Raw genomic sequence first — 15,910 nt, 5'->3', positions numbered from 1 at the left:
TGGACACCTTGTTCGATGTATGAATGGCTTTAGAATGGATCCAACTTTATTTGCACAGTTGTGTGAAGATTTGCAATCGAAATATGAATTACAGCCAAGTAAAAGAACAACTGTTGTAGAGAAGGTGGACATATTTGGGTATACACTTGCTATGGGTGATTCTAATAGGGATGATAGAGAGTGATTTATGCATTCTGGAGAGACCATTAGTAGAGCATTTCACAAGGTATTAGAAGCAATTAGCGGTAGAAGTATGGGCTACCAAGGCCTAGCACGTGATATCATAAGACCAAAGGATTCAACTTTTTAATATGTACCACCTCATATTGCTAATGACGAGCGGTACATGTCAGACCCCGCCCAAGGGGTAGGCAATCTAGGCCACTGCCTTGAGCCTCCAATTATGTTTTGTTTTCATTAATATTAATTTATGTATTATTAGTATTAAGGTCCCACTTTTTTATTGGCCATAAGAGCAATAAAATTATTGATAATTAATTCATTATTTTGATTTAATTTGGAGAGAGAATCATTAAAACAAAAGTCCCTGCAAAAAAAATTAACGGGAACTTCAAGCAATGAACAAGTTATTTTTATTAATGAGGTCAATAATTAACAATAATAATAAATGGCCCAATCAAGCACCATAAAAATAGTTTAATTGTAAAAACATTTAAGTAATTTTCATTTTACTATTTTATACATAAACTCACATTAATAATAATAATAATAATAGTAAATATTAAAATTAATAAATTTTGTTTATGATCAATATTATATAAATAAATATTGAATGAATTATCTTCATTATCGATTGAAAATAACATATAATTCAAAAAAACATATGAAATAAAATCAACTAGAGAAATTTAATAAATAATTTTAATTTTTAAAAATAAAAATTAATATGTAAATTAAATTTTATTCAAAATTCGCCTTCAGCCTCAATATGTCTTGGGTCGGCACTGGTACATGCCTTATTTCAAGGTGTGTGTGTGTGTGTCTGTGTGTGATAGTTTATTTCTTATCATGATAGACACACCTTTATCTTAATTTTATAACATGATTGTGTTGGATGCATTGATGGTACTCATACAACTGCATGTATTCCTGAGGCAGAGCAAATGCATTATAGGGGTAGAAAAGGAATCCCCACCTTCAATGTCATGGCTAGTTGTGATTTTGATGTGTTTCACATTTATATTAGTTGGATGGGAGAGATCGGCACATGACACATATACTTTTCGTCATGCAATCAACACACTGACATTAAACTTTCCAAAGCCACCAAAAGGTATTATTATATGTATTACTACAACTTAATTTTCTTTTTTCTTGGGGGGCGTTTGTTTTATTAAAAAAAACGTCTTTACACTTTTTTTTAATAGGTAGATAAGGTCTATCCTGATAAAGAAGGATATTTGGTGCCTTATCCTGAGATAAGGTGTCATCAGTCGAAATTTGAATATGAACCCTCAACTAATGCACAAGAAGCTTTTAACACTGCACATTCATCTTTTAGAAGATGCATAGAAAGGTCACTTGGAGTGTTGAAGAAAAGATGGAAGATATTTAATAAAAATGCCGCAATTTAGTGTTAAGACTCAAATTAATGTTATAATCAATGTTTTAAAATCCAGATTGACTCGGCCGTTTGAACCGGTTCAATCTTGAACCGTTGTCTAATCCGGTTCGGTTTGGACTAATAAATGGTTATGTCTATAAAATTAGGATAAAATTGCTTCAAGCGCAAAATAACCGTAAAATCAGGACCGGTTTTAGAGAACCAGACGGTTCAAAAAAAATCAAATTTTTTTTTTTATGTTTTACTTCATATTATTTCTTTGTTTAAATCTAAAAAATTAATTATAGCAAACATTTAAAATTGTTTAGATGAAAAATAAAAGGCTTAATTACAACTTTGATCCCTCTATTTTGTCTTTTTCTCGATTTTAGTCCCCTCATTTTTAAAATCACGATTTTGATCCCCCTTTTGAGTTTTCTATTGAAAAAGATACAAGAATAGGGACTAATTTTGCAGAAAAAAGCAAAATAGGAGGACGAAAATTGCACAGAAAACTTTAAAAAGGGACTAATATAATGATTTTTAAAATAGAGGGATCAAAATCAAGAAAAAGACAAAATATGGTGACTAAAGTTACAATTAAGCCAAAATAAAAAATAAAATTGAAGAACACAAGATAATGTAAATGTAATAGAAAGAGAAGAAATAGTGTAATGTATGTGGACACAAGATAATCGATGTTGGTTTGTAAAGAGATGCGAAAAATTATACTGATGAATAACTTATGGCTTTGAGTTAAGCCGTTAGGACAAATATATACATATTGGTCCTTAATTAATTTTATGATTTTTTATTAGGTCTTACATTGCATTCTTCTTATTTTGTAAGCTTGTTTATTAGTATCGTATTTATTTGAGAAATTTATTTAAAAAATTATGATATAAATTAATTTTATTGGGATATTTAATAATATATTTATTTATTTTTTTAGTTTAAATTTAATATACGGTTCAATCACGGTTGAACCAATTGAACCATGACCCGCATGTTTTAACGGTTCTTTCTCCGGTTCGGTTTTTAAAACATTGGTTATAACATTTGCCTTGCATAACTATATTCGCATCAACTCACATGATGATCCAATGTTTATCGTCCTTGACCAACATCCAAATTATGTACCTCATGATGATCTTTCAGACAGTGTTGTTGGTCCTCAAGGTGGAGACATACCAGAGGAGGGAGCAAGGAGATCAACCAAGACGAAGAAAATTCGTAATAATATTGCTGCTTTCATTTGGAATATTAGGCGATAGACTTATTTTGATTATTATTTTATATTAATATAATTGTAGTTGAGAATATCTTAATTTTTATTATATGAATTGCAACATTTACTTATGTGTGTTTAATATATTTTATTATTATGTTTAGTTGTATGTATCTTAAATATTAATTTGACATACATTTTATTATAAATTAAAAATATTTTTTTATATCAGTATATGCTTGCAATTTTGCATTAAGAATATGTTTTTATATTAATATATGTTTGTAATTTCGCGTAGAATCCATTTTCAAGTCTCATAAGTTTAATATTGTACATGTACACCTTGATATGAAACATTCATTTTTTATTATAAAATTGAAACAATTTAAAAAAAAATATTTAGCATATAAAAATTAATTTAATAATAGTATATAAAAAATTTAAATAACTAAAATTTAAACTAACTTAAATATGGATTTTATTAAAAAAATTTAGAAATGTTCTTTTATATTATTTTACATTTATCAGCTATCAAATTGCTAATTTTACCAAACACTTTAATTAGTTTATCAGCTATCAGTCATCAGCCATCAGCTATAAGCTATACGCTATCAATTAGCTTATCAATCAACCACTATTTTTTCCAAACATAGTCTTAGTCTTTTGTTAGTGATGATAAAAAAGAGTTATAAGGTGTTCTGTATAAAGGAAATAAGTTGAATAAAGATAACTGAAAAGAGAGAGATAGAAAATGAAAATAATAATTAGAAGGTGGTATTTTTCACGTTTTCGCAGTGTGTTTTACCAATGAAAAATGTGCTTATATACACGTGTGGTTGCTATATATTCTTTATGATGTCTAATAAAGTTTCAATCAATTGAATACCGATAGATATAGGGAAATTCATAGCGTTGTTGTATAAGTGATTCATTATGCAAAAGAGCTTCATATAACATTAATGATGGACAATGAGTCGGGTTAGGCGGGTTCAAATTCAAAAGAGCGACCCAAGCCAAACCGCAGATGGAATAATTAGGCCCATCTCCGCCCATTTTGAAAACCAATTTAAGTGGGTTGGGTCTTTGCGGATCGCGAGTTAATTCACATGATTTGTTCGGGTTAATGGACTAGAGGGAGATATTCATGAGTGTACGCACTAAAAAAGCATACAAATAGGCACGTGAGTACATATCACAAAGTTTACACAAAAAATATGCGTTTATATTTTGATGCGTGAACAAAAAAAAAACAGACAAATGGACACTAAGACACTATATTTAATAATATTTTTCTCTTTCAAATTTTATTTCCATGCTAATTAAAGTTAATATCTTTTTCCATATTTTGTCTTATATATTAAGAAAATATCTTAACTCAACTCATGAGTCTCTTACACACCATACACGTTCTAAAAAATACCCTATTGCTTTCGTAGATGTACCTCCGGAAACACCATTTTTTTCTTCTAAAATATGACTTTTTTCGTAGGTGCATTTACGGAAGCGTTAAGAACATAGTGAATCTTTGGAAAATTCAAAATAATCCAGTTCATGAAATCTTCCATAGCTATATCTACGGAAGCTCTTGAAAATAGAGCGTTCCGTAGATGTAGTTACATAACATTCTGTTATATTTTAAATTAATTACATTTCACACAAAAACTCAAATTCTATAACAAAAATGAAACATCAAATTATAGTAAATTAAAATACTACTCAGATTGATAACACTTTCACTGGATTCATTTAAACTTATCACAACCGGCTTTGTGTTTGCTTTTGTGTTGTTTGAATGTTACAAACTAAATGGTTGTGTTACTAACCCAGAGAGAAAGAAGAAAAAAGGAAGAGTGTAAAGATGGCAACGTGATGTAATAGCATGCTAAAAGAAGAACTAATATTTTAATTGAATATAAGGGATAAAAGGGTAAAAACCATGGTCATATACATTCATTAAGTCTTATTTTGCTACATCATCAAAGTCCAGTCAACAAAGAGGGTAAAAGGGTGTGGTAAATCCAGGATTTATGTTTTATAAGGGGCATTTAATAAAAAAAAAACTTCAGGGGGCTCAAACCAAAACTCGCTATATTGACAGGGGTGAAGTATATTAAATCCTTAAAAATATAACAGAATTTTTCAAAAGTTCACTATATTTTTAACGCTTTCGTAAATACACCTATGAAAAAAGCTAAATTTTAAAAATAAAATGATATTAAATCAATTACTATTAAAATAAATTTAAATATTGAATTAACGACAACACGCGAAATCCGTAAAAGAGCTCAACAAGTATAAAAAGAAAACAATAATGAAATTAATGCTGATAATAAAATAAATATAAAATAATAAAAAGGCACCAAAACCCTGGCACATAAACCCTACTTCCTCCTCTAACTAATTTTGATTCACACATAGTTGCTTTGAGCCAAATACCAAATGGAGTCCCTTCGTTTGAAAACTAACTACCGATGTGTTCCGGCCCTGCAACAGTTTTACACCGGCGGCCCCTATGCCGTCTCATCAGACGGCTCCTTCATCGTCTGTGCTTGCGGCGATTCCATTAAAATCGTCGATTCCGCCAACGCATCCATCAGGTCCACCCTCGAAGGCGACTCCGAACAAGTCACCGCTTTGGCTCTTGGCCCCAACGATAAAATTCTATTCTCTGCTAGTCACAGCCGCCAAATCAGAGTTTGGGACTTATCCACTCTCAAATGCGTGCGCTCCTGGAAGGTACAGTCAGATTAGGTTTAGCTGATTAAGTTCTATTCAGTGTTTGGTTGTGTGTACTGTAATTGATTTTGGTGTTGTTTTAGGGTCATGAGGGTCCTGTTATGTGTATGGCTTGTGATGCTTCTGGAGGGATGCTTGCTACTGGTGGAGCTGATAGGAATGTCCTTGTTTGGGATGTTGATGCTGGATATTGTACACATTTCTTTAGAGGTCACGGTGGAGTTGTTTCTTGTGTTATGTTTCATCCTGATCCTGAGAAACAGCTTGTGAGTCCCCCGCCTTAATGCTATTTACGTTATTGCATTGTGTTTGTGACACTATACATTTTCTTAATAGGGATTAATTGAACAAATTGTGACTACCAAGATGAATTGAATCATAATCACGGACTAGTGATTACTGTTATGTGAGCTACACTTTAAAATCCTCCTTTCCATGTAGAAAGTCTAGAAAACAAGACATTTTCTAACTGATTGATTTAGAGTGATTAATGATGACTGGTGACAGGGACAGAGTAGTGTAAGCTTTAATTGATGATCATATAAATGTGATTTAGTCTTTTTTTGTCCTTTCCATTTTGTGATTTTTGAAGAACAAGAAAACTTAAGTTAATGTAGCGTGAGAAGGGTGGAGGAGTGTAGTAATTCTAAAGTAAAAGAATTGATAAGATAGTTGGTTCTAATCCTTTTGATGCAAATGTGAATTTTGTTTATCCCTTCCCTATCACTGCTTGTTTCCAACCATGTGCAAGTGTTGAATCCACCTTCATATGTTTAACTTATCCTAATGGAATCGGTGTATGCAGATTTTTTCTGGCAGTGATGATGGGGGTGATAATGCAACTGTAAGGGTTTGGGATTTTTCCAAGAACAAGCGAAAGAATAAATGCATTGCAATCCTTGATAATCATCACTCTGCAGTGACCTCCATTGCAGTATCTGAAGACGGATGGACACTGCTCAGTTCTGGAAGAGATAAGGCAAGATTTTTAACATTCCACTTTCCTCTCTGTTTTAATTTACCTGTGATACAATAGTTTAGTGTTGCTAAATAACTGGCATAGCATTGCTATACTGCTATTACATAGAGGGATTTCGATCAACTGCAGAAAATGAAACAGCACTTCTGTCAGTTGTTTGAGCTGTTGCAATTTTGAGTTTTTTGTTAGTCACCTTTTTAATTTTTGTTTATGAAGCTTTTATTTGTGTGCAGCATGCTATATTTTATTTTTAGTTATTTATTTAAACCACTTTGCGGCTTCCGCTATTTCTTTTTTTACACCATGAGCTTTTTCTTTTCTTCATTTTTATTTATTTTTCTTTAGAGTGAGACTTATCCTCAGTTTTACACATTGCTTAATTTGTCTGGATGGTATTTTTACTAGTAGGCCAAAACCGCAATGAACTTAATTTATTAATTTGACATATTGGTCTCTGAATTTGTATTGGCAGATTGTTACATTGTGGGATCTTCGTGATTATAGTAGCAAGAAGACTGTCATCACAAATGAGGCAGTTGAATCCGTTTGTCTTATTAGTGCAGGGAGTCCTTTTGCTTCCTCATTAGATTCATATCGCCAAAATTCAAAAAAACACGCTGGTTCTCAAGCAACACATTTTGTTACTGTTGGTGAACGAGGCATTGTACGCATATGGAGTTCTGAAGGGTAATATATGTGAATTTTTTTTCCATAAGTTAAAATATTTCTAGTTCATTTGCATGAATTAAATTTAGTTTGTGGTGGATTGAAATGAAATATGGGAGTTATGCAAGGATCCGAGTTAGAAACTTGTTAACATAATTTGTGTTTGTTACTTGGAGTTTATTTATACGGTGGCATCCTGTAACTTGTAAGTAATTTGGCACACCTAAATTTGGGATATAATATTTTTTACCGATTAAAGGATCGGCGCTTAAATTTCAAAGTTATCTTAATCAAGATGGAAGCTATGCACTCAGTTTTTTTATTTAATATCAACAGTGCAGTTTGCTTGTTTGAGCAAAAAGCTTCAGATGTTACAAACAACACAGACGAGGATGGTTCACGTAGGGGTTTCACTTCTGCTGTTATGCTTGGCTCGAACCAAGGATTGCTTTGCGTGACTGCAGATCAGCAGTTTCTGTTTTACTCTCTGAATTGGATTGAAGAGTTGTTGCAATTAAATCTTACCAAAAGACTAGTGGGATATAATGAAGAGGTTGTAGATATGAAGTTTGTTGGGGATGATGAAAAGTTCCTTGCTCTTGCTACAAATCTTGAACAGGTATAAAAATGTGCTAGTACATTTAAACTTTATGCTAAAAAAGGATAAATTTCCGTTGGTTGCATTGCAAATGAGGACAAGAAAGAACATGAACAAGAAAAATAGATAAAGTGCTAGTCAAAAGTGTCTTGCATAGACTGGTGTAATGTCACACCAGAAAACTATATATCCTAATTTTCTGAAATTGAACAATCCTAATTTTATAAAAGCTATACAATTATTTTCACAAAAGGATAAAGTAGACGTCGTCTCCCATATTTGTTGGGATTTGAATGATTGATCAATGTAAGAAGCTCAACATTTTTTTTTAATAAAAATCTTGGTATCCGGCCTTGCAACCGACTAATCCAAGAAGTTCAACATTTGGTTACCATCCTTCAATTTGTTATGTATCAATTCTCCATTCTTCAGCCGCGCAAGTGTGATGTTTAAGTTCTCGGCCTTTAATGAACTACCCCTTTGCAGGTTCGGGTTTATGACCTTGCATCTATGTCATGTTCTTATGTCTTATCTGGTCATACTGAAATAGTTCTATGCCTTGACACCTGTGTATCAAGTTCTGGGAGAAACCTAATTGTGACTGGAAGTAAAGATAACACTGTAAGTTTTACCTCTTTGGTCTCAACTATGACTTTGAACTTTCTTCTGCGGGAACTCTTATATAATGTTTGTAATAAGTTAATAATAATAATATGCTTGTAGTGCACTGTGTTGAAGTCAATCTAAAATTATGTAACAATGTCCACTTGCTGTATAGGTTAGGTTATGGGACTCAGAAATTACAAGCTGCATTGGAGTCGGTATAGGTCACATGGGAGCTGTTGGAGCCATTGCATTTTCAAAAAAAAAGCGGGACTTCTTTGTTAGTGGCAGTAGGTGAGTGTAGAATCTGTCGATGCATTACTTTTTTTTTCTTCATAACAGCAAGGATTTATTTTTTACTCTCCATAAGTTCCTGCATTTTGGAGTCGCTTGATATGGTTTTTCTCATAATAACTCTTTTAATAATAAAAGTAATTACTGTAAGATGAAAAAGCTTCTGCTGTTAAGTTTTGATTGTTATCTGTTGCTCTGTTTTGCCAGTGACTATGTCGCTTTGATATAACATTGTAAAAACATTATGGTTTAGCACCAATAGCTAGTTAGAAATATATTTTCAAAAACCTTTTTCTGTTAAGTTTGATGGTTATCTGATGCTTTGTTTTGCCAGTGACAATGTCACTTTGAATATAACATGTTAAAAACATTATGGTTGACCTATGCTGTGTTGCCAATCTTTTAAAGAAGACAACCACATTTATCTCTTTCAAGATAGTCTTCTTCCAATGGATCATTATCCCCAAACATTAAGTTTTACTTTTCTGTTTATTTTTTGATGTTAAATTTTCCTTTTTTTTATGCTGTATGACTTGACTGTTCCAATATGTTACCAGGTTTATTGTTGAATCCTTTGATTTTAAATGCACAAGCTTTTGGATACTACTATACTGTTTAAATTTTTTCTTATGAATGTGGTGAATGTTTCTCAGTGATCATACTCTTAAGGTGTGGAGTATGGATGGTCTCTTGGACAATTTGACAGCTCCAATTAACTTAAAAGCAAAAGCTGTTGTTGCAGCTCACGATAAAGATATCAATTCTGTAGCTGTTGCTCCAAATGATAGTTTAGTATGTAGTGGTTCTCAGGTTGGTATTATATATGACTTGCACATTTCTTTGGTCTTTTATATTAACTAATCTTATTAAAAGATATGTTCCCATTGCTGACTATAGTATTCTTTATCAGTTTTTAACGTGTAAAGACTACTTACACTGGCTTCCTTCCTTTACTCTTCCTGTTTGAAAATCTTGTGCTTCCATTGTAGTTACTATCAATTATATTTTAATGTCTTCAATCAGGACCGCACCGCACGTGTTTGGAGACTTCCAGATCTAGTATCAGTAGTTGTATTTAAAGGGCATAAAAGAGGAATCTGGTCTGTAGAGTTTTCCCCTGTTGATCAATGTGTAGTAACAGCATCCGGGGACAAAACAATAAGGATATGGGCTATATCTGATGGCTCGTGTTTGAAGACATTTGAAGGACACACTTCAAGTGTGTTAAGAGCATTGTTTGTTACTCGTGGAACACAGATTGTTTCTTGTGGTATGAGGCTATCTATAGCTGATTTTGTTAATTTCCAACATTTTGATTGCTTGTATGATATCCTCAATTAATATTTCAGGTGCTGATGGTTTAGTAAAACTATGGACTGTAAAATCAAATGAATGTATTGCCACATATGACAATCACGAAGACAAGGTTCTACTCGATCCTATGTTATATACTTATAATCTTATTTTTTGCTGTTTTTCTTCAGGGCCTTATTAGTTGAGGGATTATTTTATACCTGTGTTTGGTTGAGGGCCCTCACATATGTGTTTGCATACTTCAAGATTCTCAGTAGAGTTTTTGAATCTTCTATTATTAGTGAGAAATTTAAGAATTTGACCTATTCACCTCTCAGCCCGAAAACTGTATAGACGCTACTGAATTCTATGCTCTACCCAACATTCAAATTAGGCTTTTCTTGATCATTTATTATTTCCAAACTCAGAACATCAATTTATTTTAGCCATATCTTTTTATTTTTACCTTCAAGTGTGTAGATTATATTTTGGCAGTGACACATCTCTGAATTTCTTCTTGCTCCATAAGATAATTTGTATAATATAGATGATGATATATAATATAACTTATTTCTTGCTCCGTAAGATAGTTTGTATAATATAGATGATGATATATAACTTATTTGAATATTTGATTAACAGTTAATATCAGTATATATTTCATTTGGTTTGAATATGAAGACTAGTTAATTAGAGCGGGTCGTTAAATATACCCTATATATTTACAAGGTGTTTTGTTTCATTAATGCATTATCTCAAAATGCAGTTGCAAGGTTTTAATGACCTTCCAGTTCTTTTTCTCAAAATAAATCTTAAGCTGATTTTTATTTTACTCTGCAGGTTTGGGCGTTGGCTGTAGGCAGCAAATCAGAGCTGCTTGCAACTGGTGGCAGTGATGCCGTTGTCAATCTGTGGCTAGATTCCACTGCAGCTGATAAAGAAGAAGCTTTTCGCAAAGAGGTTTGTTAAACTGAGCACATTTTTTCGTTTTTCACTTAGCATTGAGATTAAATCAAAGGTTGATTATAATAATGATTGCTAAGTTTGATTCTACAATTATTCCCCAATACACGATGCACAAATTTTGATGGATGAGTGGTTATACAATCAGATAAAATTAGAGTTAGAGTCAGCAGAGATAAATACTCTTTAAAATCATCCGCGCCTTGTATATTAGAGAAGTGTTAGGCCTCTGTTAGTAACTATTGTTGTGAGAGAATTAAGTAAATTAGGTTGAGATAGTAAGACATGTTATCTATGACTATGAGTAAGAGGAGGTTGTGATCAAGAACTATAATATCATTTTATGAGAGATTTGAAGCATTTTACATGGGGAGTTTGCCCCAATTTCTTGGAAAAATATTCTGGGTTTTAACAAAAAGTAATATGGTTTCTATTGGTAATGCAGGAAGAGGGAGTTTTGAAAGGTCAAGAGCTAGAGAATGCCCTATCAGATGCTGACTATACCAAGGCAGTACAAATTGCATTTGAATTGCGCAGACCCCATAAACTTTTGGAGTTATTTACAGAACTTTGCAGGTTAGCTTTTATCCATTTTATGACTTGAACCTTATTGGTATACACATGAGTCATGACTGGCACCCAAATCTTGTTGTGCAGAAAGAAAGGGGCTGAAGATCATGTTGATAGAGCACTTAAGGCCTTTGGCAATGAAGAGCTTCGTTTATTATTTAACTATATTCGAGAATGGAATACAAAACCAAAGCTCTGTTATGTTTCACAGTTCGTGCTTTTCAGAGTTTTCAACATCTTTCCTCCAACAGATATTGTTCAGGTGTTTTTTCGCCGTTCTTTATGAGGCTTTATGAAATTTTATTCCTTAAAGACTACAACACAGGCTGGTTAGTTTGGGCTGCATATGCAGCTCGAACAGATTTAATTTTCAGATTGCATTCTCCGCTTTAATGCAAATGAGAAAATCATTTAGAAATATGATATTTGGTATCAAATTTAACTGTTGTTTACTATAAGGGATATAAATTGCATTATAGCATTAGGGTAAAAGTATGTTTTTATATGATAAACCAATATACATTGAATTCTACACAGTGCAACTTTTAATCCATATTTAGTTCAATTTGTTAGGATATTTTTCGTTTTATCTTAAAGAATTCCAAGTTTTTGAGGAAGCAAAAAAATGTGTAACATACATTTTTTATGGCACATTTCAGATTAAAGGGATCGGGGAACTACTAGAAGGTCTTATACCATATAGTCAGAGGCACTTTGGAAGGATAGACAGACTTGTAAGAAGCACATTTTTGTTAGACTTCATTCTATCAGGAATGTCAGTTATTGAGCCAGAGACCCATCAGACGGAATCAAAGGACAAGTTTCCATTACGGTCTGAAATCGATGCTTCAGATCAAGAAAATGGGAACGAGGAGAAAGATTACACTATTGAAAATAATACTGCTTCAAAGAAAAGGAAATCACACAAATCTAGACATGAAAATGGGATCGAGGAGAAGGATACACTTGATGGTACAGCTTCAAAGAAGAGAAAATCAAACAAATCAAAACACGGTTCCCACAAGAAAGTCAAGGAAGTTGCTTATAACAAAATTGAATCTATTCAATTACAAGCATAAGTTGGTGCTTTCATCCTCTTACAGAATTGATGTAAGAACTTGATTCCTTCAAAATTTTGACGGTTGCTGTCATTAAAGAATATGTAGCTCACCATTTTGTTGTTAATTGCTATGTAATTTTAGCCACAATTTTGTATTAGTATTTCATGTTTTTGATGTAGATCATTTTCCAAGCTTGCTACCAATGTGTTATAGAAATGTTTCTTCAGCTGTCGATTGAAAGAAAATTTTGTGACAGGAAGACTGCATATTTTATAGCATGAACTCAAGCGTTTATCCTTACTCTAATTTAAACAGTACTGCGCACTTGTCTTTGTCCCACAAAAGTTTTTTATTACGTTAATGCCTATTCTTTTCTTGTCCCAAATTTGTATCAGATTGTGTCATATACGTGTGCAAAAACTTATTTTTTGAAAGATTCTGATCAGATGTTATTTATACTAGTGATTTATTTTGAGTGAATAGAACCTAATACATCATAGTTTTCGAATTGTTTGAGATGTCCCTATTTATTTCTAAAGAATATTTAAGTATGATGATACAATTGCTTTTGAATCCTTGCGAGTCCCTCCAGTCTATTATTTCTTCAAACGTCGATTATTATTAGTAAATATGTAAGGAGACAAGTAAATCTGGTAAACACCTATACTATCAACTTCTTTGCAACTTTGAAGGAAAATTTGAAACCGTTTTTTAACACTTCGGTGTTGGATATATCTACATTCATCATTTTATATCATATTACTTTTTAATTAATTTATTTTAAACCTATATAAAAAGATCTAAAGAATTTATCACAAACAAATTAGTATTCTATGTACAATTTTTCCCCTCTACCCATTACACAAAAAAATTAAAAAAAAGTAAATAAATAATAAAAAAACAAAAACAAATACTAAATGTTAAATGGATGTAAACATGTATAACGGGAGAACCTTCCTGTAGGCACATGATGGCGAAGAAGTTGACCATATTTACATTTACTTTGGAACTGCTCCATTGCTATGTCGGCTTGGGGTTAATATGGTGGGTGAAGTATAATGCACGGATTTTCAATTTGGTAGCACTCTCCATCGTTGGTTTTACTGTCAAATTCAAAGGATCTATTCCCTACCATTAAAAAAAACTTATCTTTCTAAAGTGAATACAACTATTTTTTCCCTCAATTGAATCCTATTTAAGAAAACTTTGAGAACTTAAATTGCATCATCCTATCCTTCAACACATCAAGAAAGAAACAAAAATGTCTCGAGTAGGATACGCTCTTGAACCCAAGAAAGTCGATACCTTCATTCAACCCTCATTCCTCCACTACGCCAAACAACATTCCATTGATCTCATACAAATCGACCTCACCATACCCTTATCCCAACAGGGCCCATTCCACTGCATCATCCACAAACTCCACACCCAAAACTGGAAAAACCAGTTACAAGAATTCTCAACCAAACACCCAAACACAGTCATCATCGACCCTCCCGAGTTAATCGACCGTCTTCACAATCGCATTACCATGCTCGAATCAGTCACCCAGTTACAACTTTCTATCGAAAATGAAAACGCGACTGTTGAAATTCCCAAACAAGTTGTCGTCAAGGAACCGAAATTGTTCGATTTTGATGCAATCGAGGAACAGGGTTTGAGGTTTCCGTTCATAGCGAAACCGTTGGAGGCTAACGGTACTGTCAATTCTCACAATCTGTTTTTGGTTTTTGACCGTGACGGTGTTAAGTCCTTGGATAATAATCCTATGGTGCTGCAGGAGTTTGTGAACCACGGTGGGGTCATTTTCAAGATTTACGTTGCTGGGAAGCAGTTTAGATGCGTAAAGCGCAAATCTTTGAATGATATTTCAGAAGAGAAGCTCAAAACGATTAAAGGGTCGGTGCCGTTTTCTCAAATATCGAACTTGGGTGAGGATGATGGTGGTGGTAGTAGTGCTGTTGATAAGGCTGAAATGCCTCCTCAGAGTTTGGTTGCTGAGTTGGCAAGAGTGTTGAGGGAAAGATTAGGACTTAATCTTTTCAATATTGATGTTATTAGAGATGGTAAAAATCCCGGAAGGTACCTTGTGATTGATATCAATTACTTTCCTGGGTTTGGGAAATTGCCATCTTATGAAGAGTTTTTCACCAATTTTTTGATGGATGTTGTGCAACAAACTAAGTCTGTTTGAGTGAGTTTTCAAGCAAGAGAAAGAGGATCGTGTTATTAATGTTATTTCCTAAATTGACTAGTTAGTTGTCTTTGTTATGTTTTTCTGAGTAGCTTACTCTTTTGGTTCATCAATAAGTGTTGTATTGATGATAGTAGATGCATTGTATCCCTTCACTTGTGATGGCTCTAAATGTTTCTTTGTTGAGAATAAAGAATATCCAGGAATGGCAACAGCATCAGGTTTGTGCATGATGCTTGTTTTCTAGGCTGTGTTTTTCTTAATTAACAATCAAATATGAATTGCTTTGGCATCTGGTTCTAATATTCTATACATTTTGAATAAGGTTTATTCTACAAAGTTAGTCAACTATACACAAACAAGTAATGGATATCACTTTATCGAGTTTATTCCATTCAAACAGCAACACTTCTATGTAGTTAAATTGATGCTTATTTCTAATCTTACTAAAAGTTTAATTAATTACAAAGAGTATAAGGAAATAAGTGACAATGCAAACATATGTGGTATGTTCAAAACCAAACCAACCCAATAGAAAACCGCAAACTAAACCAACCTAAACCGAAACCGCAAAAAACCGCATATGGTTCGGATTAGTTTGGGTCATCTTTTAACAAAATCGCACGGTTTGGTTTGGTTTGCGGTTTGTATTTTGTAAACCGAACCAAACCGAATCAAACCGCATTATGTTACAACCTAAATTTTATTTAACTTACATTCAACCCAAACTTAAACCTATTATACCTTAGCCTTATGATTACCAACAATTTTCTCATTCTTACACATATAATTTGAGTCCTGATTTTCTCTAATCTCTAATAACATTATCGCACCTTCTTTGCCACATACATCTTCCTTATTCTTCTTCTATAATCCCTACTCTCTTATATTCTTTCTTTTTCACCTTCTCATTTTTTGTAAATATTTTGTATTGTAGTTTCGTTTTTATCGCACATCTTCTTCTCTAATCTCTCAACACTTTTTTTCTTTTTCACCTTCACTAATCTCTCGTCTCTTCTATTTTTTGTTTCATTATAATAATTTTTATATTGTTTTATGTTATTATTTTATGTTTAATATTTCACTTTTGTCTAATTTAATTTTTACATATTAAATAGAAAATTGTTGTCAAAATATGACGAGTTTTGTTGTTATTTGATA

At 32.7% G+C, this 15,910-nt stretch overlaps 2 protein-coding genes across 2 annotated transcripts; both read left to right on the top strand.

Annotated features, from left to right (window-relative positions):
- Positions 1-5,147: 5,147 nt before the first annotated feature.
- On the top strand, positions 5,148-12,855 carry LOC131622380 (protein TORMOZ EMBRYO DEFECTIVE-like). The gene is made up of 14 exons (XM_058893407.1): positions 5,148-5,528; positions 5,612-5,794; positions 6,334-6,507; positions 6,980-7,194; positions 7,510-7,792; positions 8,258-8,392; positions 8,550-8,668; positions 9,322-9,478; positions 9,692-9,938; positions 10,018-10,094; positions 10,802-10,921; positions 11,370-11,500; positions 11,582-11,756; positions 12,154-12,855. The coding sequence occupies exons 1-14, from the start codon at positions 5,232-5,234 to the stop codon at positions 12,571-12,573; spliced, it is 2,733 nt and encodes a 910-aa protein (XP_058749390.1). The 5' UTR covers positions 5,148-5,231; the 3' UTR covers positions 12,574-12,855.
- An 858-nt stretch (positions 12,856-13,713) lies between these two features.
- On the top strand, positions 13,714-15,054 carry LOC131622364 (inositol-tetrakisphosphate 1-kinase 2-like). Its single transcript, XM_058893391.1, has one exon. The coding sequence runs from the start codon at positions 13,817-13,819 to the stop codon at positions 14,747-14,749; it is 933 nt and encodes a 310-aa protein (XP_058749374.1). The 5' UTR covers positions 13,714-13,816; the 3' UTR covers positions 14,750-15,054.
- Positions 15,055-15,910: the final 856 nt, after the last annotated feature.

Source organism: Vicia villosa, unplaced genomic scaffold, assembly GCF_029867415.1.
Source record: "Vicia villosa cultivar HV-30 ecotype Madison, WI unplaced genomic scaffold, Vvil1.0 ctg.000029F_1_1_3, whole genome shotgun sequence".
NCBI classification, from domain to species: Eukaryota; Viridiplantae; Streptophyta; class Magnoliopsida; order Fabales; family Fabaceae; genus Vicia; species Vicia villosa.
This window is presented reverse-complemented; position numbering and strand designations above follow the sequence as displayed.

Coding starts and splice junctions, on each gene's coding strand:
- LOC131622380 (XM_058893407.1), top strand. CDS start 5,232: ATGGAGTCCCTTCGTTTGAAAACTAACTACCGATGTGTTCCGGCCCTG. Junction 10,095..10,801: donor ATGACAATCACGAAGACAAG/GTTCTACTCGAT, acceptor TTTACTCTGCAG/GTTTGGGCGTTGGCTGTAGG. Junction 11,501..11,581: donor TTATTTACAGAACTTTGCAG/GTTAGCTTTTAT, acceptor CTTGTTGTGCAG/AAAGAAAGGGGCTGAAGATC.
- LOC131622364 (XM_058893391.1), top strand. CDS start 13,817: ATGTCTCGAGTAGGATACGCTCTTGAACCCAAGAAAGTCGATACCTTC.